At 35.4% G+C, this 27666-nt stretch overlaps 2 protein-coding genes across 3 annotated transcripts in view; both read right to left on the bottom strand.

Annotated features, from left to right (window-relative positions):
- Positions 1–5950: 5950 nt before the first annotated feature.
- LOC109018024 (inositol oxygenase 1-like) lies at positions 5951–15320 on the bottom strand. Its single transcript, XM_035691944.1, has 10 exons — positions 15122–15320; positions 13356–13419; positions 13226–13274; positions 13035–13097; positions 9286–9289; positions 6558–6612; positions 6402–6472; positions 6243–6321; positions 6079–6160; positions 5951–5977 (listed from the first exon to the last, which is right to left on the bottom strand). The coding sequence occupies exons 1-10, from the start codon at positions 15315–15317 to the stop codon at positions 5951–5953; spliced, it is 690 nt and encodes a 229-aa protein (XP_035547837.1). The 5' UTR covers positions 15318–15320.
- A 1149-nt stretch (positions 15321–16469) lies between these two features.
- LOC109018025 (putative leucine-rich repeat receptor-like serine/threonine-protein kinase At2g19230) overlaps positions 16470–27666 on the bottom strand; it is a 73319-nt gene continuing 62122 nt past the window's right edge. Inside the window, exons 1-10 of one of the 2 annotated variants that reach the window (XM_035691942.1) lie at positions 21101–21351; positions 20541–20673; positions 20280–20351; positions 19807–19887; positions 19402–19559; positions 18311–18522; positions 18087–18213; positions 17689–17751; positions 17408–17597; positions 16470–17182 (exon numbers count right to left, since the gene is read on the bottom strand). In XM_035691942.1, the coding sequence (XP_035547835.1) occupies positions 16753–17182; positions 17408–17597; positions 17689–17751; positions 18087–18213; positions 18311–18522; positions 19402–19559; positions 19807–19887; positions 20280–20351; positions 20541–20665 (1458 nt within the window). In that variant the 5' untranslated portion in view covers positions 20666–20673; positions 21101–21351 and the 3' untranslated portion in view covers positions 16470–16752. Of the gene's footprint in view, positions 17183–17407; positions 17598–17688; positions 17752–18086; positions 18214–18310; positions 18523–19401; positions 19560–19806; positions 19888–20279; positions 20352–20540; positions 20674–21100; positions 21352–27666 lie in introns of those variants that run through there. The other variant, XM_035691940.1, reaches the window with a different exon arrangement.

Genomic DNA, 27666 nt, shown 5'->3' with positions numbered 1-27666 from the left:
AAGCAAGGTAGTCTCTGCGATGCGATTTCTATATCGTCTCCTTGTTCTTCTACCGTATCTACTTATAGGGTTTAAGCCTCTTCGATTTGATTTGTAGGTGATTTTGTCAAATTTTTTAAATTCGATTTTCTGCCTTCATATTTGGATACATTCTACGAACTTTCATGCAAATAGGGAGAGTTTTATGTAATTAACTCCATGTTACCATACACATAGGGAGAGTTCTGCATATCGCTCGTTGCAGGCTAGCAGTTGTATGGTTAAAACATAAAGATTTGGATGCACTTTAACCTTTTCTGAATTAGCTCTGCAAAAGTAGATACAGATAAGAATTCATGGACATGAGAAAATAATAGAAAAGAATTGATTTGGATGCACTTTAGGCTTGATTTTATTTTCAGCTTGGTCCAGAAAAGAATCACGAGCCTTTTTGCAATAAATTCTGCACTTTTGTACCATCTGAGTCACAAACTAGACCATTGATGGGAGTTCTAATCATGGTTACTACACACATTTGTACAATTTGGGCATGGATGAGGCCATCATAACGCAGGGAGTGGCTCTCACAACTAGCTATCACAGAGTAGCATTAGCCCTTTAGTAACGATCAACTAATTCCATGTAAAAGATGAGCTCCTCAAGCACATATTGACCAGATTGATGATTGGAGAATAATCTATAGTTTTTATGTAAAAATAAAGAGCTTAGACTGAAAAACTAGAACCATCATGCTTTGCTTTTACCTCAACAGCCGTGAATCAACTTCCAAGTTCAGTAATACAGCATACGTGTGAAGGAACTCAATAATGATGGCAACCAAGTAGGAAGGGTCTCCCACCATCTCATGGGTGTCTAGTGAATGCTGTATTGCACATCTCACAGGAGTCTAGCAAAGTCTCTGGTTCTTAATTTTTTATCCAATTTTGAACTAAACTCAGCCCAAACTAATTACAACTCTAATGGACTTAGTTTTGTCATTAAAATATGCAAACAAATATTTTTACACTAGCAGTGGTGTTGGCAGTGGGTCCCCCCCGCGCACACGCGCGGTTTTCTCTAATTTTCTTTTTCATCTCTAATGGTTTATCACCAAATTGAAACAATAATTTGAACTCAGAATTGAATTAGGACCATGGCATTTTTGTTTCATTTAATTGAAATAGATTATGGGAATTTCTTAGTGCATTTCATGACCATTTTTTCCTCTATTGCTTTAATTGCAATTTTCTGGAGATGTTAGATCCATGTGTCATATAACTGATTTTTGAACCAATTCATATGATGAAAAAATTTGAAGCTAGATTCTTCTTGGATAAACGCTTGTATTTTGCCAAGCCGCTATGGTGCAGACACAATCTCACAATCGGTTTAGTTTGACACATTCTAATCCTTAATTGCCTCAGTCAACATTTAACCTTTTCTATTTTCCAGGCTATACATGGATTAAACTATAAAAATAGTCTAAATATGTGCTAAAACAGTGTACATTTTTCATGGCTTTGCAGGTGCTGGAAGCACAGCTCTGCATTATGCTGCATGCGAGGGAAATGCACAATGTTGTCAAGTAAGTTTTGAATTACTCTGAATTTGAATACACTATTGGTATTTATGCTGAAGTTTCTAATTTCCTTTCTTTCTGTTCAGATTTTAATTGCCAGGGGTGCCAATCTGAGTGCTGAAAATGAGAATGGGTATGCATTTCAATTTCCTGTCACTTCTAATATATCTTATGATTTTATTCTAGTTTAACTGGGAAGTTTTATTGTTTCTTACAACTTTTGACTTTATCAATTTGTTGTTCAATTGGTTGGGCATAGGAATAAAGTGTCTGGTGATGACATACCATTTATTCAGGACTTACTCGTGATGATTTTTTATAATGCTTGCAGTAGTTTTAAGATAAGCTGTATGTGTTTCTTTTGTATGTAGATATATATTTATTATTGTGTGGAGAATTTTATTTTCCTATTACCTTTGTTGAAATCTTGTAGGTCACCATAGTAGTAGTTGCAGTACCCAAAGGGCTTCCCTTTATTCTAGTATATCCAGTTTCTTTTTTCTACACGACACTTTATTTTTTGTTTTTTTGATAGGAACATGATTAGCTTTGTCAGTGGTTAAACTGGTTAGCTTTGTCATCCATATGCTTGGCACTATCGATTTGGTTAACTGAAGCCCTTCGTATCTTGTTGTATAAGTGTGCCTACAAATAATATCATCTTTGTGTTACAGGAAAGATGTGCAGGTGCTGACAGTTTATCTCTTGTTGCTCAAGTATTGCATAGATCTAAATCTCATCTCCAATTGATGCTTTTGCAAAATAATGGAACTATAGTTGACGATTTTTATGTCCATCTGGTATGTTCCTCCCTTACAAATCTCTTGGAGCATTCAGTATTTGTTATGGAGGTTTGGTTTGGCAACTGACAAAAAATTGACATGGATTTCAGTTTTAGTTCGCTTAAATGTAAATAAAGACTTGATCAAAAGCTGGGGATGTAAGCCTATTTGAAGATATAATTGGTAGGAAACAAAAGTCATAAAACCCTGTGTCTCTGTCTATAACCTATCAATTGGTGCCAGTTAGATGAATTTCTATCTGATTGGAGAGTCACCTGCATCCGTATGTTCAAACATGGAGCACACAACACATACACTAAAGAATACTTGTTATCCTTTTTATGTTCGTCTTTCATGATGCGGTTCTTTTATATTTAGGTCATATGGGTTTAGTTCAAAACAAAGCCTATTAGGTAATAGCTGTGCTTGAGTTTTGTGAATGATGACAATAGTTTTACCAATCCTTGTTTAGTCTGAGAAATTCTTGTCATGTGCCTCTATTTAAAACATCTTTTTACCATTTTTGTTCATTTTTCATTTTTCGATTGCCTCTTTTTCCTTTTGCTGATTCCACTCCCACTTCCACAATAGTGACTAAAGTTCAGGACCAAGCACGAACTTATGGTAGTGTTTCATAGGAGTAGTTCTTGTTGTTTCCCACATCTAATTGAGTGAGATTTTCACATTTCATTATTTATTTTTTTAGTAAAAATATCCATATATTGGCTGAAATGAACTTAAATACATGTGATTTTTATCAGGATAATGCAATATAGTGCATTATATTTTTTATTCATTCTGTTTTGTGCATTTTTTTTTAATTACCTGAAATCATTTCCGGCGAACTATACTCGCCAGAAATAATTTTTCGTCATGAAAACTATTTGCAGCGAATTTATTTCGCCGCAAATAGTATTTTGCAGCGACACCTACTCACTGAAAAAGAGACAATATTATTTGCGGCGATTTTAACCGCTGCAAAAATTATTATTCACGGCGAGTTTTGAACACGCTGCAAATAAATATCAAGATATTTACGGCGATATTTTGTGTATTCACGACGATAGAAAACGCTGCAAATACTTTTTCACAGCGAAACGAGACTAAAATCTCAATGTTATTTGCGACGAAATTGATAATATTAGCAGCGACAAAAATCGTTGTAAATAAAAATTTTTGACGACGAATTTTGTATTTCGCTGGCTAATCTTTTAAAAGGCTCTACAATTGCGACGAAAGTCCGGCGCAACATAAATCGCTGCAAATACTTATTTGTGGCGATTTTTGGGGTTATTTGCCGCGAATTTAAGCGCCAGGAAAGACACTGTGCTCGATTTGGGGCTCGTGCAAGTCCGGATCACTCTCTAGCTCATCAACAATTAACTTCATTGAGAAGTTCACAACATTCCCATATGCTCATCTCCACCCTGTCCAATTTTCCATATTCTTCCCTCGATCATCTTTTTCACCTCCATTTAATTCAACTTATTGACAGAATATCTGTGTTTGATACATTAAATTTTCAGATAATAGTTAATATTGATAAGAAAATTATAATATATTTTGAAGCGAGTTATAATGTCGTTTTTTTAAGATAATAGTATCGTCACTAGCAATGATATGCACATAGTTAATTACGTGTGTATTTAAATACTTTTTAGAGAGAGAGAGAGAGAGAGAGAATTATTATTTTTTTATTTGTAAGCTAAATGGTCTATTTATAACTAAAGGATATCAACGAGTTATAACTTTTCGTTGGACAAAAATCGGTTTGAGTAAGTAGATGGACCCTCAGAATAAACTCATCTTGGAGAGAGAGTTGGGGAGAACCTCCTATTTCAATTAAGGCCACCAATGCCACTAGGCTAGAACAATTTCTTTATAATTTCTAAATAACTCATAACTTTCCATAAATCTAAAAAATAATATCAGTAATAAATATAATATATAATTATTTTAAAAATATTTCCAACAAATTTCATGCCAGGTTATTTTTTTTTCTAATCAATGCCAGGTTATTATCAATATATATATATATATGTTGTACTATTTTCTTACCATTTTTATTTGATTAGTCCATATGGTTTGTCTCAAAAAGAAATTGCTCAGTATTTTTTAATCTAACTTTAGTCCCCATGATTATTAGATTGATTATGTTGATTTCTTTGTAAAAACTCCATTAGTAAAAACTCCATTTTGGACATTTTGGATGCTCAAGGGAAAAACATATTTTTGGTAGTAGAAAATTTAGGAAAAAAATTTAGTGTGTTTCAGATTTCACTAAAACTGTGGACATGATAAATGATTACAGTATAACTAAAAAAAGAGCTATGCAGAAGACAGTAGCTCTAAACACTTACTCCGGATCGACGTATCCCAAAGTGCCAGCTAGACAAGTTGACACATGGGAATCACTTTCGGTGGCAAAGGCTCTAGAAAGCCCAAAATCAGCTATCTTGGCTTGCAACCATTATGTATGTAGATACTCCAACCCTGCAAATCCACAAGTAAACAATGTTGACTTATTCAAGCAAACGTAAAAAGAAATTCAAAGATGCTGAAGATGAATAATTATGTGGTTAATTTGTTTGCAAACCGTGTGCTGCGTCCACTGCAATACAAAGTTGCTTCTTCCATGTTATGACATTTGGGTTTGCCAAAAACATTCAATTTTGTCTCATTCAGTTTGGTTGTCATAAAAAAATAGCCAAGGTTATGTGAAACATGCAGATTCATTATCCTCATTGTATAAACTTATGGGATTGCCTTTAGGAAATGACTTGACAAGGATTCGGGATTATCTGCACTGTGTCAGGTTGCTTGCTCTAACTAGAAGCAAACCTATGATGTACTTCTGATTTGATGAAGGTAACATATAGCTAGCGACTCATAGGATGAGATCAGTTAGGTTCATAAATTTCTTTATTATATCAAAATCTGCCACAGGACGAATATAGACCCACACTATTTATCTCATGACAAGGACTAAGAAAAATACTAGCCTGCACATAAGGGAAGGTGTTGAACAATTATCTCACATTGCTTGTGGAAAAGGTCTTGGACATGTTTATAAAGAATGAACAATTAGGATTGTTGAACCGGTTTTATTAGATGACTTAGGCCCATAAATTTCTTCAGTGGGGGTATTTTTTATAAGGTGTGGGTTGTAGGGTGGTAAATAGTAACTGATGAAGTTTTTTTTCTTATTTTATACATCTGGAGTGTGATTGGAGTTCGGGTCGGTTTACTTCCAAAAAAAAATACGATAAACCAATCCCAACACAAGCCATACAAATTCACCGTGACTCCTGCCGACTTGTTTTAGATATCGAAGAGATCAATATCCAAAATATACTTTTTATTGCTTATGAACTTTCATAATAGCTTTGAAATACAAGGGAACCTTATTTAAATGACGGAGAATTGAAATTTCAAGCAAAACATAACTTTAAGCTTATTACGTACGTGATCACTACCATCAAAGAAAGGAAATAGTCAACTACAACTAGGAAAGACATCTGATTTACTGTTTTCCACAACTAGCTATAAACTAGGCAAGCACTCTGATTTATACCTCGATGATTCGTAAAACTTCAAATCCACTGAGTTTTCACCATTTTAGTTTCGAGGGGAAGTACTGTAACACCATAAAAAATTGTGTCAAGAGTAAATTCCAAAGAATAATGTAGGTGATAAAGGGAAGAACAATTAGCTTGATGATGCCCCCATGGTGCTCACCTTTTCAACGAGGGAAAGATAGCATGGCTTAACCTTTTCAACAACGATCCGAACCTTGCTCTTGTTGTAAAGGTCATATTTGCTGCAAGAAAAACGCACCCATAAAATGACATTTACTGTGCACACTCAATTTGAAATGCAACATATCAGCCATATTTTCTCACTTGAATATCTGGAGCCATTTCAGATTCTCAACATCCTCCTCCTTCATTAAGTGCTTGTATGCCTCTGATCTATGTAATGATGCATGCCAAATATGTCCGTCAAAACGAAATGGGCATGCTTGGATACAAGTTATGGCATTTTTCTGTTTTCTTACTCACCGTAGAAGGAGTGATATTTGATGATAAAAAGAGCTGCAGAAGGTAGAGTGGTTTTATTCTCCTTTGCCACTTGAAAAAAGACATTCCAAAGTTGTAGATTTTCTGGTTGCAGTTAAAGAAATTTAAATGATTTGTTTAGTGTTTAAAAGATGTACCAAATACATGTAGTCATCGTGTCCCCATGACATCATAACGTTGTTGAGCCCGCAACCTGTTGGAAATATTTTCAAAATAGTATATATATAATATTTATTATTAATAATATTTTGGGGATTTATTTTTGGAAGTTGTGAATTAGTTTGGAAAGAGAGAAGTTATGGAAACTTATAATGGCTATATTATTGTGTTTTTGTTTGCAACCATAAGCCTTTAACTGGTTTAGTGGTATTGATGCTTCCCATGTAAACCCATGGACTGGGTTCGATCCACGCCTCTTCCAAAGGAAGGGTTTTTGTGGATTTATTTAGAAGCCTCTCCAAGAGGCGTGCTGTCAGCACCAAGGGGTGCATGCGTGAAGCACTGCAATGTGTTTGGGGTTCAAGGGGCGCGCGCGAGGCACATGCAGCGAGGTGCTGCAATGCTTGGGAAAATGAAAATAAAACTCCGAAAGTGTGCGTCTCATGATTCGAACTGGTGCCATCCAGTTCAAGTGGAAGCAAGGCAACCATTGGACTAAGTCCAACTGTTGTGTCATTTGGCAACAGACATAATATATGTACTTGTTTTGAACAGTTTTCAGAAATACGAAGAGTTATAACTTTTCGTTCACAACCTTTGGTCATCTATAAATAGACCCATTGGCCTGCCATTTGAGAATAATAGAATATAATTTCGAATTCTCTCTCTCCCAAGTTCTTCACTTCTTCATATTATTAGAACTTGTTAGAATCTGTTTGTTCTCGAGAGAACAGATTTCTAATTTCTTGGTTGAATAGCAAAATCTGAGGGTATTCGGGGTCTAATTTCGTGTGTGCATAACGCAGTTAGACAAACAGACTTGTTCTGGGCTTCATTGTATCTTGGAGGCAAATTTGCTTGTAACCCGTGTGCATACCGTTATTGGTGGGGGCGAATATTGTCTTAAGGAAAGCGACATTGTAACGCGCCTTGAAGCAAACTTTCTCTCACTATTGTCTGTTTTGCAGCCCCTTTATTCCAACAATCTTAAGACAATATTACATTATTAATGGCACATAGTTTGAGAGAGTTTGCTGCGGATTTTGTTAAACTCGAACGTTTTGATGGAGCCAATTTTCGACGCTGGCAAAAGAAGATGCACTTTCTCCTGGCCAGTCTTAAAGTGGTGTATGTTCTAACCACTCCTAGGCCGTTTGCAAATGAGGACGAGACAATTGCTCAAAGTCGGGCAAGAATCAAGTGGGAACAAGACGACTACATCTGCAAGGGTCACATCTGCAATGCAATGTCTGACACATTGTTCGACGCGTACCAGAACAAAGCAACCGCCAAGGATCTGTGGGACGCACTTGAGGCTAAGTATCTCTTAGAAGATGCTACAAGTAAGAAATTTCTGGCTACCAAATTTTTCAGTTATAAAATGGTAGACTCTAGGCCTATTGTTGAACAATTCAATGAAATTATGCATATTCTTGATCAATTCACTCAACACAATATGAAGATGGATGATTCTATATCGGTTTCATCCATTATCGATAAACTTCCTCCATCATGGAAAGACTACAAAAGAAGTCTAAAGCATAGAAAGGAGGAAATGTCTCTGGAAGATCTAAGCCAACATCTTCGTATAGAAGAGGAAATAAGGCTCAGAGATGGTAAAGAAGAGCGTGACTCTTTGACCTCCAATATGCATATGGTAGAGGAAGGGAAGACTCACAAAATTGGACAACCCAAGAAATCTGGATATGAAAACCGGAAGAGAAAGAATGACTTTGGAAGAAAACAAAGTTACTTCCAAGGCAAGAATCAGAAGAAACTGAGTGTAAATTGCTTTCATTGTGGAAAGCCAGGCCATTACAAAAGAGATTGTCGTTTCCTTAAAAAGAAACAACAAAACTCTGACTCCAAAGAGAATTTTATGGCCATGATTTCTGAGGTCAATATTCTCGAAGGAGACAACTCTTGGTGGATTGACTCAGGAGCAACAAGACATGTTTGCAAAGACAAGAGTTTGTTTAAAAAGTATGAGTCGGAAGAAGATGGATGCGTTATCTACATGGGAAATTCATCCACTGCTACAGTTAAAGGCAAAGGCACAATAGATTTGGAGTTCACATCTGGAAAAGTGCTTACTCTCAAGGATGTATATCATGTACCAGAAGTTAGGAAAAATCTTGTATCTGGTAGTCTTCTGAATAAGTATGGGTTTAAATTAGTCTTTGAGTCAGATAAATTTGTTCTGACCAAAGGGGGTAATTTTGTGGGGAAGGGATATCTGAGTGAAGGCATGTTCAAACTCAATATTAATAATAAAGTGAATGTTTCTGCTTATATGATTGATTCATATTCTTTATGGCATTGTCGTTTAGGACATGTTCATGCTAGAAAGCTTGATGACATGGTTAATTTAAGTTTAATTCCTAAATATGCTAAAGATATGATAGATAAATGTAGAATATGCATGCAAACAAAAATTACAAGAAAATCTTTTTCTAAAGTAGAAAGAACTTCATCTTTATTGCAATTAATACACAGTGATGTATGTGACATGCATAGCACGCCTACTAGAGGAGGTAAAAAATATTTTGTGACTTTTATAGATGATTTCTCTAGATATTGCTATGTTTATTTGATGCATTCAAAGGACCAAGTTTTGGATAATTTTAAGGCATATAAAAATGAAGCAGAAAATCAATGTGATGTCAAGATAAAATGTCTTAGATCCGATAGAGGAGGTGAATATCACTTTCCTGCTTATTGTGAATCTGTAGGCATTATTCATGAAACTACTATGGCTTACACTCCACAACAAAATGGAGTAGCAGAAAGGAAAAACAGAACTTTAGTAGAAATGGTTAATGCCATGCTTACTAATTCTGGTTTAAACAAAAGTTTTTGGGGAGAAGCTATGCTGACAGCATGCTATATTTTGAATAGAATACCCCACAAGAAAACTAAAGTTTCTCCATATGAATTATGGAAGAAAAGAAAACCAAACTTAAATCATTTTAAATTTTGGGGTTGTCGAGCCATAGTTAGATTACCTGAACCTAAGATAAAGAAGTTAGGACAAAAAGCCATTGAGTGCATTTTCTTAGGTTATGCACATCACAGTGTTGGCTATAGATTCCTAGTTGTGGAACCTAACGGTTCTGTTGATGTCAATACAGTGATTGAATCCAGGGATGCTGAATTTTTTGAAAATAGATTCAGTGAAATTCCACTTTTTAATGATAAAATAGTGGAATTAGACAGATCACTTGAAAATAATGGTGAATCTGGTGAACCATTTGAACCAAGAAGGAGTAAACGAGTAAGAACTGAAAAGTCATTTGGACCAGATTTTGTTGTGTACTTGGTAGATGGTACAAGAGATTCATCTTGTAACCAAATCATGATTACACACAATGTTGAGAATGATCCTATGACGTATGAAGAGGCTATGAAGTCTCAGGATGTAGCTTTTTGGAAAGAAGCTATTAATGATGAAATGGATTCAATCATGGGTAATAATACTTGGAAATTAGTAGATTTACCCCCTGGTTCGACACCTATTGGTTGCAAATGGATTTTTAAAAGGAAACTGAAAGTAGATGGAACAATTGAAAAGTTTAAGGCAAGACTAGTAGCAAAGGGTTTTACCCAGAAGGCAGGGTTAGATTATTTTGATACCTACGCACCAGTTGCTAGGATTGCTACTATCAGAACTTTGATTGCCTTAGCAGCCATCTACAAGTTTGAAATCCATCAAATGGATGTTAAGACTGCCTTCTTGAATGGTGAGTTAGAAGAAGAAATTTACATGGAACAACCCGAGGGGTTTGTCATGCTTGGCCAAGAACATAAAGTTTGTAAATTGGTTAAGTCACTTTATGGACTTAAACAAGCACCAAAACAATGGCACGAAAAGTTTGATAAAGCTGTAGTGAAAAATGGTTTTAGGATACATGAATCTGATAAATGTGTCTACAGCAAGTTCAATGGGAATAAAGGTGTTATAATATGCTTATATGTGGATGACATGTTGATTTTTGGCACTGATAATATGAGCATTGAAAGTACTAAGAAATTTTTGTCATCAAATTTCGATATGAAGGATTTGGGTATTGCAAATGTGATTTTGGGTATTAGAATTATAAGAAATGATAATGGTATAACTCTAACCCAATCACATTATATTGAGAAAATATTAAAAAAGTTTAATTACTTTGATTGCAAACCCATGGCTACACCTTTTGATTCAAATTTTAAATTGTATCCTAATACTGGGAGAGCAGAGCAGTGGATCAACTTGAATATGCTAGAGTTATTGGTTGTCTAATGTATGCTATGACATGTACTAGACCTGATATTGCATTTGCAGTAGGCAAACTTAGTAGGTACACTAGTAACCCTAGTCATATTCATTGGATAGCTGTACAAAGAATTTTCAAATATTTGAGAAATACCATAAATTATGGTATTGAGTACAGCGGATTTCCTTCAGTAGTAGAAGGATACACAGATGCCAGTTGGATAACTGAGCATGATGATCACAAGTCAACCAGTGGGTGGATATTCACCCTTGGTGGAGGAGCAATCTCCTGGGGATCAAAGAAGCAAACATGCATAACTGACTCTACCATGGCAGCAGAGTTTATAGCATTGGCTTCTTGTAGCAAAGAGGCAGAGTGGCTGAGAAACTTATTAATAGAGATTTCTATTTGGCCAAAACCAATGCCACCAATATCTTTGCATTGTGACAGTCAGGCTACACTGTCGCGGGCCTATAGCCATATATATAATGGCAAGTCTAGGCATATTGGATTAAGACATAGCTATGTAAGGCAATTACTCACAGATGGAGTAATTACAATTGATTTTGTGAGATCTTGTCAAAATTTGGCAGATCCATTAACTAAAGGACTTGCAAGGGATTTGATGTGGAAGACATCAAAGGGGATGGGTTTAAAGCCAATACAATAAAATCACCAATAATGGAAACTCGACTCAACTCTTGAACATATCAAGACTTGAGTTCAATGAGCAAAGTACATTATATGTTCGTGATTTGCAAGCACTGTAATATTTAAATTAGTTTTAAAACTAATTTAATCATCCCAAAGTTTGAAGTGCTTGGTACTGTAATGAAAAGGAGAGGTTGAGCACTAAGCTCTTAATAGACTTATAACATGGTTATGTTAAAGTGTTTAGTTACAGGACACTTTTGATAAGTCTACCTATATGAGTGTCGGGGGTGGTGCCGCCTCCTATGCGAATTAAGGCTTTGTCACTAGAGCGCTCATGAAACCAGGATATAGACACAAGACCAATCCACGTGTCGGCTTTTATGAACTACCCAAAGAGAAGAAAATTTATATGTGAGATATATCCGGCTAATCGTATAGAATCGCTAGTTCAAAGCATTGTCTACTATGCCATTCTGGTTAGCTTTGATGTATTTTCACTATGTGAAGGTTCAAGTCCAAAAGACACCTTCATTTATGTATAAGTTTTCCTATTCTAATCAAGATGTATTTTGAAAATGGTGGGGGATTGTTGGAAATATTTTCAAAATAGTATATATATAATATTTATTATTAATAATATTTTGGGGATTTATTTTTGGAAGTTGTGAATTAGTTTGGAAAGAGAGAAGTTATGGAAACTTATAATGGCTATATTATTGTGTTTTTGTTTGCAACCATAAGCCTTTAACTGGTTTAGTGGTATTGATGCTTCCCATGTAAACCCATGGACTGGGTTCGATCCACGCCTCTTCCAAAGGAAGGGTTTTTGTGGATTTATTTAGAAGCCTCTCCAAGAGGCGTGCTGTCAGCACCAAGGGGTGCATGCGTGAAGCATTGCTGCAAAGCACTGCAATGTTTGGGGTTCAAGGGGCGCGCGCGAGGCACATGCAGCGAGGTGCTGCAATGCTTGGGAAAATGAAAATAAAACTCCGAAAGTGTGCGTCTCATGATTCGAACTGGTGCCATCCAGTTCAAGTGGAAGCAAGGCAACCATTGGACTAAGTCCAACTGTTGTGTCATTTGGCAACAGACATAATATATGTACTGGTTCTGAACAGTTTTCAGAAATACGAAGAGTTATAACTTTTCGTTCACAACCTTTGGTCATCTATAAATAGACCCATTGGCCTGCCATTTGAGAATAATAGAATATAATTTCGAATTCTCTCTCTCCCAAGTTCTTCACTTCTTCATATTATTAGAACTTGTTAGAATCTGTTTGTTCTCGAGAGAACAGATTTCTAATTTCTTGGTTGAATAGCAAAATCTGAGGGTATTCGGGGTCTAATTTCGTGTGTACATAACGCAGTTAGACAAACAGACTTGTTCTGGACTTCATTGTATCTTGGAGGCAAATTTGCTTGTAACCCGTGTGCATACCGTTATTGGTGGGGGCGAATATTGTCTTAAGGAAAGCGACATTGTAACGCGCCTTGAAGCAAACTTTCTCTCACTATTGTCTGTTTTGCAGCCCCTTTATTCCAACAGCATAAACTCCATATTTAGTGTTGTAAGCAGGATTGCTGTAGTCTGGATTTTCCTTGAAATACTGTGGTCGGAATTTTATATTAGATTAGATTTGATTGACCAACATCATTATTTTTACAAAATACCCGGTCACTAGCTACATGCACTGCAATCATGTGTTTCTTATTGCGTAAGATTCGCGGAAAGAACCTGCTGATGGACAACTGATTCATCAAAAGAACAGTAAACTGGGAAATGTATCACCTGCATTAAGGTTCATGATTCAACAATTTGAAATTGAGAAAGGCAAAAGGAGATGCTACCGTTTATTTTCTCAAACTCACCTACAACAACCCATTGAGGAAGTTCCCCTAAGCTGGGAAGAAGAAGCACCTTCCCAAGGTCTAAAACAAATCATAGAAACCATATCAGCTAAGATGTAACGCCCAAGTCCCACAGGGATCGAAGAGTTACTCCCTATAACTTAAAACTCACAATTCATCCATATATTTATAGACTAAATCATATCTAAAGTGTAAAAATAACATTACACTAATATTATTTACTCTTAAAATAAATATTTACTTAATAACATGTTAAAATACTTAAATGATTTTCTGTAATTATAATAAAAAAATTTTATTAACACATGATACAAATTTTAAAACACTTGGCATAAGTTGCAGTTCAAAGGGTAAAAGAGTAATTAAATAAAATTAGCTTAGAAGCATGAAATACACTTATGTAAAAACTAACTTCTTTGAATAACACAGCATCTACGTACGCGACGGAGGGCACGAAGGCAGCGAGCTGGGCAATTGCTTATGGAGGTGGGGGCATCGGTAGCACACTGGTTAGAGAGAGAGAGAGAGGAACCTTACGTAGAAAAGAGAGAGAGAGGGAGAGAGAGAGAGAGAGAGAGAGAGAGAGAGAGAAGCTCATCATGAGCTTGAGCTGGCGCGTGGCAGACAAAAAAAAGGCTAGGTGGAGGTCGACAGTGGTGAGCTCGAAGGCTGGGCAGTGATGATGCTTGAGGCTGAGGCAACCGGCGTGGAGGAGTTGCGGTATGTCAAATGCTTTGTTTCGGGTATTAAAAACATAGGTCGTTCGGTGGTAGTGAAACAGCGTCTACCGTCGTGCAGTGGGCTTGCCGTGTGGGTTGCGGCATGGAAGAACTTCGGTGGTGGTTGTGAGGTTTGGCAGGGTGGCTCCGTGCGGTGGACCTACGCGTGATTGGCTTTCATGGAGTGGCTCTCGGTGGAAGGATCTCTTGCCGTGATCTTAGTGCTCGTGGTTGAGTTTGACCTGTGCTGGCCGTGGGTTGTGCACTACAGAAGTGCACGGTGTGGGTGAAGGTCAGTGTAGTTGTTGATGGCAGGGAGGAGTGCAGCTCTGCACGGGTTGCTGCAGCTGAGGTCGAGACGGAGGTGATGGCGCACAGTGAGGCGTTGAGCCTTGGTGAAGGACGTTAACGGTGGAGGGTAAGGGCGTCGGTTTTACGTGCGTGGAGGTTGGCGTCGAACTAGGAGGGCCTGGGTGGTTCTGGAGGCTGGTTGCAGCGATGAAATAGGGCAGTTTTCGAAGGTCTAGGATGAAAGTGTATATTTATATGGGTGCTAAGAAAGAAACCCTAGAGAAAGAAAAGAGATAGACGTGCATGAGGTAGTGCCGTGCGTGGGAAAAAAATAAATAAATAAAACAATAATAATTAAAGTCCAACAATAAAATTATTCATTAAAGCAAAAAGTAAATTTAAATACAAACACTGATTAATATCAAGAAAGCACATCAAATTAAATTTCACAACTTAAAAATTATAAAATAAATCCAACGAGAAAATTCGATAAATTTTAAAACAAGACAAACAATATTTAAATTAATTAAAATAATTATTCACTAAAAAAAGAACAATACAGTAAAAAAATACGGGATATTACGTAAGAACTCCTAAAAATAAGATCATATCAATTTTACAATACTTGCTTGAGAGTCTGTCCATTAGCATAATGCATTTATGAGTAACACAAATACAAGTGTCTAATCATGAAATGGGCAACCTTCTAATCAATTTCCTGGCCAAAAGCAGGGGGAAAAAAAGGAGTTTACCATGAATAAGGCAAGTTAGGTGCAGCCAATCTTCATTGGGATAGTCCTTTCTAATTGCTTCAGCCGTTTCCAACAAGTGCTCAATTTGGGGCTCGTCCAAGCCCGGATCACTCTCATCAACAACTTCATTGAGAAGTTCACAACATTCCCATATGCTCATCTCCACTCTGTCTAATTTGCCATACTTTTCCCTCATCTTTTTCACCTGTGCATTTAATTCAACTTATTGACAGAATATATGTGTTTGATACATTAAATTTTCAGATAATAGTTAATACTGATATAAAATAATATATTTTAAAACGAGTTATAATGTCCTTTTTTTTAAGATAATGGTATCTTCATTACCAATGATATGCACATAGTTCCGAGCGTATTTAAATACTTTTTAGGAGAGAGTGAATTTTTTATTATTATTATTTGTAAGCGAAATAGTCTATTTACGACTAAAGGACATCAACGAGTTTTTTATTTAAATAAGTAGATGCACCTTTGCATGCACCTTTGCAAAACAGTTGATTAGTCCATATTTAAATACTGAGAAGTTGATTATATATATATATATATATATATGTTGTACTATATTTTTCTTACCATTTTTATTTGATTAGTCCATATGGTTTGTCTCAAAATGAAATTGCTCTGAATTTTTTAATCCAACTTTAGTCCCCATGATTATTAGATTGATTATGTTGATCTCTTTGTAAAAACTCCATTAATAAATTGTTAGAGACATCACATCACAGCATCCCTAATGCTCCCTTAATGTATAAAATTAAAAACAAAATCCAAAAAAAAAAAAATCCAAAAATTAAAAGAGGAAATTTTTTTTCCATACGTTCACAAAGATCAAAATTATCTATTACAGTGGAATTCTAAAGAGAGTTCAGCTACTGGAATTCTAATAAATAAAACCAGGTTTGAAGATTGTCAAAGTTTTGACTGATATTACAGTGGGTGCAAACAAGTTAGCATCCATATAAGTGGGATTATAGCCTCAACAAAAGTTTTGTAGAAAAGGGTGACTGTAAAAATTTTTCTAATAAAAAAATAGATAAATTATCTATTCTAAGGAGTTTTAAGAAGTTTTTTTTTAAGGGATTTCACACAGTCACATTTTCTTCCATCTACAACCAGCATTGTTTTCTTCTTCTGACTTTTGGAGGCCTGAAACGCTTTGCTTGCTTCTGCTGCTTCATCCTACTAGGCTGATAGCTTACATGATCCCATATACATTGCTGGCACGTTCTCTTCTTCTTACTCGATTCTCAATGGGATGATGATAAACTAAAAGAAGAGGATCTTATTTCTGAAAGTGACTTGAATTGATATTGATTAATTGGTCCCTTAATATTGTTGCATAAAATCTATTCAGCTTCCTCTGCATCATGCAGATTAGCATATATGGATTTTCAAACAGTGTTTCAGACACATCCAGAATACAAACTAGTAATCATTGTACTTTATATGTCCTATAGAACCTAGAAAACTGTTGAAATGCATAATAGTATTCGGTCTCAAACCCGATTGAGAAAAGATACACACATGAAACAAGTATATAATAAGGTCTTCAAACAGATCACTTGAAATATTGTATTGAATGAACTTTTGAGCATAGTTTTCTTCAGAAACTATCTAGCGATGGGAGCAATTAATCCTGATTCTAGCTCCAAATGGAACGTGTTGTCTTGCATGCTTGAAGTTCTGCACTCAGTTGTCATCCTTTGATTTCTTCCACGAGTCAATACCAGAGCCAAGCATTCCTTTAGTTCTGCCAATACCTGACTCATGCCTGGCCTTTGGATTGCAACCGGTAGTGCGCACGACATGGCTATTTCAACAACTTTCCAGGCAGAAGTGGTGTTGAACTCTCCTTCTAGTCTTGGATCAACAATATTTTGAATATCTGCCCTTTCAATCAAAGGATAAACCCAGTCAAGTATGTGATTGTTTTGCATAGGACCTCTTATTATTGCAGGGCGACCAGTTATAAGCTCAAACAAAACAATCCCAAAGCTATAGACGTCACTTTCCCTTTTGAAGTTCCCAGATGTTGCAAATCTGCAAGGAGAACACAGATGAGAGTCATTAGCACAACGATAATACAACTCGCAGTGATGAATAAAGCGAGGCGTGTCCAATTTCTACTGGTTTTGGAGATTTTGGATGCATTGGAAAATGGGATTCCGTGTGGCGATCCACAAGGGCAAAACATATTTAGGTAGTTCAAAACTCTAGGAGAAAAAGTTTGGTGTTATAGATTTCACTAGAACTTTGGACACCTACTCCGGATCGACGTATCCAAATGTGCCAGCTGGGCAAGTTGACACGTGGGTATCATTTTCTCTGGCAAAGGCTCTAGAAAGCCCAAAATCAGCTATCATGGCTTGCATTTGTTCGTTTAGTAGGATGTTGGGTGGTTTTAAATCTCTGTGGATGATAGGTGGCTTGCAACCATTATGTAGATACTCCAACCCTGTAACTCCACCAGTAAACAATGTTGACTTATTAAGCGAATGAAAAAAGAAATCCGAATGAATAATTATGTGGTTAATTTGTTTGCAAACCGTGTGCTGCGTCCACTGCAATACAAAGTCGCTCATTCCATGTTAAGACATTTGGGTTTGTCACTGCAACAAAAACATTCCAATTTTGTCTCATTCAGTTTGGTTGTCATAAAAAAATAGCCCAGGTTTTTGACAATCATGCAAGAAATTTAGAATTTCTGTTGGATTTTTGTGAAACATGCAGATTCAATATCCTTATTGTATAAACTTATGGGAAATGACTTGATAAGGATTCGAGATGATATGCATTGTGTCAGGTGGTTGCTCTAACGAGAAGCCAACCGGGTGCAGAGATGGGACTGTATCTAAGCTATGATGTGCTTTTGATTTGATGAAGGTAACATATAGCTAGCGACTCATAGGATGAGAGGAGCCTTTGAAAACGAGATTGCAAATACCTGATAAATGCTGCTGCAGATTCCCCTTAGCCATGTACTCATATATGAGCGCCTTTTTTTTGCCATCATCACAGTATCCAACAAGACTAACCAAGTTTCCATGATGAAGTACCATTAAGAGCTGTGCCTGCGTTTCGAAATGGAGTTCCATTGTTTAGTTGAGTGAAATTGTAGTCTTTGAAACTTTCAAGTAATTGCAAACTCTGTCTTCTATTCTATCTAACCTCCGCTCTAAATTCTTTGTACCCTTGGTTTGATGAAGGAGAGAGAAGCTTAACAGCAACTTGAATTTCATCTTTCAATTTGCCGAGGTACACGTTTCCAAATCCTCCTTTGCCAATGATGGTTCTGAAGTTATTAGTTATCTTAACAACCTCAGAGTAGCTATACTGTCGATTCTTTGATTTGATGCTGGATTTGGATTTGGCAACCATGTCTACAGCAAGAAAGATTATCAAAATCGAAACATTCACGTCTGCTAAAAATATGTTTGCGGCTTGCATTGTAATGTGCATAGTTCATGTTTTAAATCTCTCATGCTTGTTACTATAATTAAAAATCCAGAGTTCACTTATCCTAAAGGGGAATGCAGATTAACCCTTAGGCTTGTACAACCAAATCCCATATGCAGTGATGTTATAGCTGTGCTGAGCTTAGGTTTCTGTGTTATAGTTTGACAGTGAGTAATGCTAGAAGAAGTACTTGATTTCATGCTTGTCTATGTTAGGATGTGTTATCTCCTTTTTCGAGGTCAGCCTCAAGATGGTAAGAAGTGGTGTCCCACTTATTGAAGAGTTTGGGGCAACTTGATTTTACAAGATAGCAGGGGATTGAGAGGCCATGGTTGTTCAGTATAAACAGTAATGAGATTCTCAACTATGTCGAACTCCAGGGTGAATGGATAATGAATGGGAGGATTAAAATCTTTATTTTTAATATTATCTTAATGTTTGAGCAAGAAAGGGCATCAGGAAGCCAATCTAAAGAAGGATACATTTTTCTGACTTGGTGTAAACATGAGTGTGGAGAGAATTGAACCCAAGCACTAGGTGAGTAGAATGAGCTCGTTCATCACTTTCACCTACCATGGTGTTCCACTAAAGTAATTCCTTTATCGATCATTTGCAGTTTCCTTCCATGATCGTTTCCTTTTTTATTTCTATCTATAGTTTTTTTTCATGACTTAATTGTCAAAGACCTCGGTGTATCACAAGAAAATAAGGTTAATTTCCGTTGAGTGCTATATCTTCGTAAGCAAGCTCACGTATATAAACTGTGATAACAACTGCAGAAGCAGAAAATAAGAACGAACTACCTGATCCTCTTTTCCTTCTATATACAGCAAGAGCACTAACGATGAAGAGAAGGATCAAGACTGCTGTTAGAGACGCTGCAAGAACTGGAATGACAAACTCCTTTTTCTTCTTTCCCTTACAAGGAGTGTACAGACAAAGATCCGGATTTGCATCAACCCTTGTGTAAAGTGCATCAAGTCATCAAGGTAAGATGACAGGGTCAGTTAGTTATATTATATATTAGATGATGCCGTCTGTCTTGCAAAAAAATTTACAGTTGGAAATATAATTTTTCCTTACAGTGAAGAAATGAACATATACTTTTTCTAACATTTATTATGTACAAAAAAAGAACTAAGTGAAGTTAGCATTTATAATCAGATTGAGAAAAAGAATATTGGAGGTATATAGGAAGATAGCCTAACCTCAGGTCCAATTGTCCAATCCTCGACCGTTCCAGAAGAGCCTCAGGAACTGAACCTGTGAGCTTGTTTCCTCTTAAATCCCTGCAAAGATAGTTCTAAGTATATTATTTCAATTTCTTCCCTGAATGTCATATTCGCAACACCAAGATCAGAGCTCTACAACTTACAGGGTTTTCAAATTAGGTAGTTGTTCCAAAACTTCAAGCTAATCAATTGTTTTTGGATAAGAATATTAGTGTGTTAAGCTAATCAATTGTTTTCTGTCCTTGAAAATCAATATTGAATAAATGGACTACTTGAAATTCAATGTTCTCTCTCCTATTATTAACATCTACAGCAATCAGGGGTCCATCTGCCAATTGGCAATCTCAAGCTGGCAGACTCTGTTGCTCAACCTGCTGGTGTCTGGCAAGCACTGGTGTTAAGAAACTGAATACCCATTAAATATCTATCACAGTTCAAATAAGACTCACAAGGACCGGATTAGTTCGAGCTTGGAGAATGAATTTGCAATTTCCCCTGTCAAGTTGCTTGAGCTCAAGTTCCTGCTTGCAATTATGGAACATGGAAAAGTTATTGCAAATGTTCAAAGATAAGTTGCAATCCAGGAAAAAAAAAAATTACTCATGCAATAAGCAGGGAGTCACTATCTGTTTGAAGTTTCGGTCAAAATGAAAGTTGAACAGCGTCTCAGCATGCATCGACAGAAGTTAATGTTTCGGAAGTACACTCACAATGAGATGACCCTTGGAGGATTGTCATTACTGCAGTTTAAACCTTCCCATGAATAATCACTTGGGACACACGGATCGCCTTGCCAGTTTTTAGTCACGTTGTACTGGGTCTTGATCTCCAGCATAGCCGCAACTTAAGTTTTTGATGGAAAAACAAGAATCAATAGAAAATGATTGAAAAATATAAAGTGGTAGAGACGGAGGGGGGAGAACTTGAGATGAAAAAAGAAACCATAAAAAAGTACCGAAAAAGCATAATAGTGTGCAACCTGTGCATGTAATTCTCCCATGGCTATAAGTTTCCTATGGGAGGAGTATCAGTTCACAGCAAAGGGATGCAACTATTTGAGTTGCAACCACTAAATTAAAGGCCGTGATCTTGGAAGAGTTGCACCGCACCCATCATGAAGGGACACCAAATGGATGCTAGTGGTACTGGTGCATTTCGTGTACTTTTTGAACTAACTCTCCGGCCCATGTGATCAACTCCGGCCTCACATACGCACAGCACATATATAATCCAGACAAGGAAAATAAAAAAGTGAAGAAAGAAAGCATACCATCGTCTGGGGCAGTTGGTGTATTTGGTAGCTCTACGAACCGATAAATCTCAAAGGCGTTGAGGATTGGAGGAATCGTAGTCCCTTGAGCCGCTTTTATTGAGAAGTATAGTGTCCCGCCAGTACCGCTAATTGGCGGATCATCTTGGACTATTGTGAGTGGTTTTAGATAATCAAGTTTAACAGATTCTGAGAGATTGCGCTCACCGTTCAAGTCAATTGTCAATTCCCTCTGCTGGCCAGGTTCAAGTTTATCTATCTCAGTAAAGTGAAGGTAAACATAATATTTAGAAAGAGTGTCTAGCGCGATCCCGGAAATTTGCATTGGAATGCTCGCGTTCCGTGTTTTGGAAGCCGTCTTTAACACTTGAGCTGGTAATTCATAAGCATTATCAGTTCTGTGGGTGTATATGGTGGAGTCGGAGGAAACTGGGATCCAATCTTGTAGATCATGAGCATACCCTGTCCAGTAGCGATCATATACATCGTTTGGATAACTACATTCGCACAAATGTTTTTACACAAAATTAGTTACTTAAACAAAATTAGCTACTTAATTAAAGACAATATTTTCATTTAACAACTTACTTTTAAATAAAATTAGAGACCTACTTAGATATATTAATTTTTTATTTGGTAAATTTAATTTAATATTTATAATGGGATAATTAAAAATTATCAGGTAGGTAGCTTCATGGGAGAATATAAATAGTCTATCTTCAAAATTATATACTAAAAAAATAAAATAAAATATCCGAATAGTAACTTTGAGGAGGCAAACTCGGGACCAAGTATCATATCATATATAATACCACATAACACAAGTTCAGGGCATTAGTTAATTGACTATGTATTTATTGAAGAGCATTCATTATATAATGTTAATTTGACTTATTGGCTGCTTTATGGCATTAATTTTTATTTAACAATAATATAATAAGATAATTGAAAATATGACTTAATTTAAACATATATGCTTTCAAAACTCTATTGTACATAAATAAGTTATGAAAAATTATTTATATAATTATAGAATGGGTACATTCTACGCAGTCTCTTTATGAAAAGATGAGACACACCTAAAATCATATTTTGTTTTTTAAAACTTTATGAAAGATGAGACGTACATACCTAAAATCATATTTTTTTTAAAAAAAATATTATAGAAGTCTTGCCAATCTATAATATTATACTTAGCATCACTCTATATATATTTTCTAGCGCATGAGGGCCGGTACTGATTCACCTGAGGACTGGTCCAGGAGTGGTACCAATATCCCTTCGGTCATGCAGTTCAAGTGCCCCACCCGGAGTGATCGGATATATGGAATTGTCCAAACGTCGTAGTTCCAATGCTGAAATGAAGGGTACACCTTGGCCAGTGTTCACAAGACACACATCGATGTAATCCGTGGAGGATAGGTGAATAATCTCATAATTTTGTCCACCCTTCTTTATCACATCCGTATTTATCACTGTCCTCCATATATTGACCCCAAGATATAGGTCGAACTCTGGAGCTTGGTTTTGGCCATCGTAATTTCCATACAGGAATCTAACTCTAATCAGGAACTTATTGTTTTTACCTTGATCCGGTCTCAAGCTATAACAATTCCTTTTTCCAACAGGAAAACTTCTCAAGTTCTTCAACTGTCTGTCTTCTTCAGATATATAAATAGTCTTAGCTACTCCAGTATCTGTAAATCTTTTATCTGTCACGTACGAAATACCCGTTGTCTCGTTAATGTAATCTTGATTGCTGCCACAATCAATGCTGATGAAACCTTGGCAAAGAAAGAGAGAATTAGGACGGTTTTCCTGTTAGAATATCTCCAAATATCTAAAAATGAGTACAAATCTCAGGGTCATCTAAAAATTTCCTTCTTTAGATTTCATTTTTTGAAATGAAAGGCATAAATAAGCTAGGTAGGAACAATATTGCATTTTCTCCTCAATGAATAGGAACATTACCTGATGGAACTTCAGTAAGTTTTCTTCCACCATGACGAATATTAATGATGTTCCCTGCAGCAGCGTGTTCTGAGTTGCCAAGTACTCCAATAACAGCAGTCGCTATAACAAAAAACAGGCTCACTTTCAAAACCAAAAGCATTTCTGTAATTGGACCAATATCCATCTCTGTCTTTCTCACTAAATTAAATTTTAGTGCCCTGACGAGGAAGACGTGGGTATTCCAGCATGCAATAAATAATGGAACTAGTTTGGTATTACGCGTCTCTCCGGCCTACGACTCGACTCGACTCGACTCGAGTCGCCCCAATAATTTCTTTTTATCTTCTTTTTCTAGTTTTCTCTCTCTTTCTCTGCCTTTCACCAATGTGAAAGAATAAACTTCGACTTCGACTATATATCTTGAATTTTCGTTGTTATATCTCTTTCAGTTCTTGACTGATTATATATATAAACAAGTATTAACGTGTTGATGAATTCTTGTTGAATTTTGGCAAGTGAGAGTACTTGAAGTGCTCTTACTACTATTCTTTATTTTATTATTACTTTTTACTTACTTTTTTACTATTTATTACTTTTTACTTATTTTTTACTACTATTTAATATTTTATTATTACTTTTTCATTACTATTCACAAACATTCTCAACATTTATTAACACTTCTCACTACCCAATTGTACCTAGAGGTTTTAACAATTGTTTAAATAGTTTTAAAAAGATAAAGTTAAAAAGTTCGTTTGACTTCAACAGAATGATACAAAACGTAGTTTTAATTTTAAAAAGACGTTCAATAAGCGATCATTATCAGTTTTCCACAGGAATATTAATATATGTGCTTAAATACCTGGAATTTCAGTAAGTTTTCTTCCACCATGACGAATATTGTTCCCTGCAGCAGCGTGTTCTGAGTTGCATTCATCCCTTGTCAATTTCTCTCTCTATTGCTCTGCCTCTCACCAATGTGGAAGAAAAACTTCGACTTCATTATGTTGAATTTTCGTTGTTATATTTCGTTGAATTTCGATCCATGTCCTATCACTTGACTAATCATGTAAACAAGTATCAACGTGCTGATGAATGCAGATTGAAGTGTATATTCTAAGGGCTGTTTGGAGTTATATTAGAGATCTTAAAAATGTTTAAATAGTCTTAAAAGTTATTTAACGATAAGATTAGGTTGTTTAACTGTTAACAATATTTTTTAATTTCAAATAAACTAAAAAGCAAACGTGATTTTTTGAATAATATAAAATATAATTTCAATTTTAAAAAAATATAATTTTTAGATAATCACAATTTTGACTTTTGATCTTATCACATTTTCGGCACTATAACTTTCAAATAACATTTTTTTTTTGTTATTTTTATGTCAAAAAACACTTTTTTATATTGTTCCCAAACAAATATAATACGTTTTAAAGTACTTTAAACATATGATCAAACAATAAATAACTTTTTAATAGATGAGTTTATTATTTAAACTCTACAATATAAGTAATAAGCTTTTCCATCTTCAACATTTCAAACACTTTTTAATTTCAAATATTCAATTTTTTCATTTAATCATTACCTAATCATTATAGCTTTCGTAAACTTTAAAAAAAATACATTTTTTTCAAATTTTAAAATAAAATTATATTATAATAATATTTTAATTTTATAATATTTTTATTTAATTTCCTCTTTCTCATTTTTCAAAAGTCAATAAAACATCTTAATTCAAATCATTTTATTACTATTCACAAACTATGTCATTTTTTTATTAAGTCTCATTCTTCAAACATCACTTATTAATCTAACTTTGCCAGTATTTCACTAATATAATTGGTCAAAATAATTATTTTATATTAAAAAAATGATGCAATCAATCATTTTTGTAAAGTGATCGAAGAGTATATAAAAATGATTGTACATAAAATTTTTAAAAAAATAATAAACTTAAAACAATAAATTGTCGAAACGCGCGTGAATGGCATCAGGAACATTAATTTGTCTCCATTTGAACTGGAAAATAAAAAACCAAAAACTTAAAACAATAATGTCTACGCGGGCATGGCATCTGGAATATTATTTTACCATCCTTTAAAACAATTGTGTAAAGTGTTGTATGTTTATCATTTTTCATATTTATTTTGCCTGCATTTGTGGATGATCAGTGTAGCAAGCTCGATGAATGAGCAGTGGTTGAAATAAATAAGTTGCACACAAGGAGTGGATTGAACAATCTCTCCCGACCATTCAATCCTGGGGCTTGGACTATTATGTTGAATATTAATCTCTTGTCTTCCACTGCGCTGATGATTGAAGATTAAAAAGAAAATGAAAAACTAATTAGAAAGAAAAGTATTACATCTACAAAAAAATAAATTTATGAATTAACGTGAATTTAAATATGTTAAATATAATTTATAGTAAACATAATTTTATAATTTAAATTATTACTAGATTTAATTATGTTAATTTATAATTTTTTTTATCATTAAAAGTATTTTTTTCAATTTGAAAATTAGAAAGAGAGAACAAAAATATCGTGGAGAATGATCGGCCAGAAAATTCTAACAGTTTATTTTCTGTTTGTGTTGTTTATACGCAAATCCAAGTTTGATGTCACATCTAGGGGTGTTCACCCGGGTTTCCAACCCGGGAACTCGGGTATACCCGAACTGGAATCCTGATTTCAAATTCAGGCCGAAACCCAGACCAGGTTGGTCCAAGTCAGACCTAGGCTGAAATCCTGGTGGATGAGGGTTTTTAAAACTCGGAAAGTTCTGGGTTGTACCCGAATTTCTTTTTGTTTTTAGTTAAAGCCTTTATTGTATTTTTTTTTTCTAAGTCAAGTTCATGAAACGTTCTAAAAATACTACATGCATGTAAAACAAAAAAATAAATCCAATATTCATCTATGCTTGTATCACAATACAATCCACTACATATTACACTATTGGTATTTATAAATTACATTACCAAACACAAAATTACAAGAAATGAGTAACAAAATCAGCAGCACAATCTTTCCATCAGTGATTTAATCTCACACCATATTCAAGTAGAATATTAAGAGTACAGAAAATGAGTAAAAAAATTGATGGTTCTATGGCCATGACATTTGACACTGTTTTAAAAGCTTCAATTGGGTTAATTATGATTTTCCTTCTTGAAGGACAGAAAATGGCATACGCAAGTTTCAAGAATTTTGTACACAAATTGGAATAGATTTGAAAAAGCAGAAGGCAAAAGTAGCAGGTAACTGCATTGGGAACAAAACATAAAGGGAAGTTTCACAATAAAAGCAATATTTTGTAGAAAATGCAGGCATGGACTCGAATCAGCAGCATACCAATAAGTATAAAAATTAAACATAACCAAAACATAAATGATAAAGAAAAAAAATGAAAAAAACAGAATTCTTAGACAAAAATCGTTGAACCCTTGAATCTACACATAACTCATAAGTATCGTAAACAAAATGTGGCAACACAGAACAAAATAGACCCAAATACAAAAAAAAAAAAAAAAAACCCCAAGTTTAAAAACAAAGAGACCAGATCTAGCAACCATTTCAAAGCATAAAAATATGATACAAGAGAAACGCCTAGTTGAAAATAGAAAAAGATACAAGAAAATCTTGAAATTCAGCCAATTAAGTCTATAACAGCGTGAATAAAAAAAAGATCTATAACAGTGGTGTACTTAGGCGATGCCTTTAATATCAATAAAACTTTACTTTTACTTATAAAAAAAAAAAGTCTATAACAGCAGTCCAAGGAAACAAAGTATTGAAGAAATAAGTTTTTCTTCCATTGTTCTCAAAACTTCTATCATTCTTTTTCCTCCAAATCACCAAGCCAAGTAGAGAGGCACAGTTCTAAAAACTCCAAAACTAAATACTCTCTTCACTACCTTATTAATACGATCTACGCCATCTCCAAAAATCTAGACTTTAAGCTTAAAAGTAATTTATAATCAAGTAAAATGAGAGGGTCCAGAACAGTGCACACATTAGCCTCAGGAGACGTATGCACTTTAACTAAACATCAGACTAACCTCCCTCTCTTTCCTATCTATGCTTACCTTTTCAAAACTATTATATAAGACCCATATGCAGTCTGGGCACAGAGAATAAGAAGCAGCAAGCACACAAAATCCATCTAAACAAATATTGAATGACACCAATATCTCGTGTGTAGGCATAATTTTATACAGAAACGCCCAATCCACATCGAGAAATAAAAATAACAAGATACATGTGCAATATAGCAAGGATAAAAACTAACCGATTCAGTCATAGAGCAAGCAAAATAACACACAATAAAATGAGGGCAGGAAATTGGGAGTACCCTTTCTTTGGGTGCGACTTTCTTTTGTTCCAACTCTTCGAGGGCGAGGGCGAGGGCACGCGGCCTTCAAGGGCCTTGAGCTTCTGTTGTGCTTAAGGGTAGGGGTGTAAACTCAAACTGGAAAATCGGAAAACCGGTCCAGTCCGGAACTGGTTTTTAAAATATAAAAACCGGCCGGTTCCGGTCTAGTTCCGATTCCGGAATTTTTTGGCCCTGACCGGACCGGTTGATTAAAAAAAATAACAAATAATATTTTTA

This window comes from Juglans regia, chromosome 7 (genome assembly GCF_001411555.2).
Source record: "Juglans regia cultivar Chandler chromosome 7, Walnut 2.0, whole genome shotgun sequence".
NCBI lineage: Eukaryota > Viridiplantae > Streptophyta > Magnoliopsida > Fagales > Juglandaceae > Juglans > Juglans regia.
Note: the sequence above shows the minus strand (reverse complement) of the source record. Positions and strands in the feature narration are given on the sequence as shown.

Coding starts and splice junctions, on each gene's coding strand:
- LOC109018024 (XM_035691944.1), bottom strand. CDS start 15,317: ATGAGGGAAAAGTATGGCAAATTAGACAGAGTGGAGATGAGCATATGG. Junction 13,420..15,121: donor CCTAACTTGCCTTATTCATG/GTAAACTCCTTT, acceptor GATTTGTTTTAG/ACCTTGGGAAGGTGCTTCTT. Junction 13,098..13,225: donor AATCAGTTGTCCATCAGCAG/GTTCTTTCCGCG, acceptor TTCCGACCACAG/TATTTCAAGGAAAATCCAGA.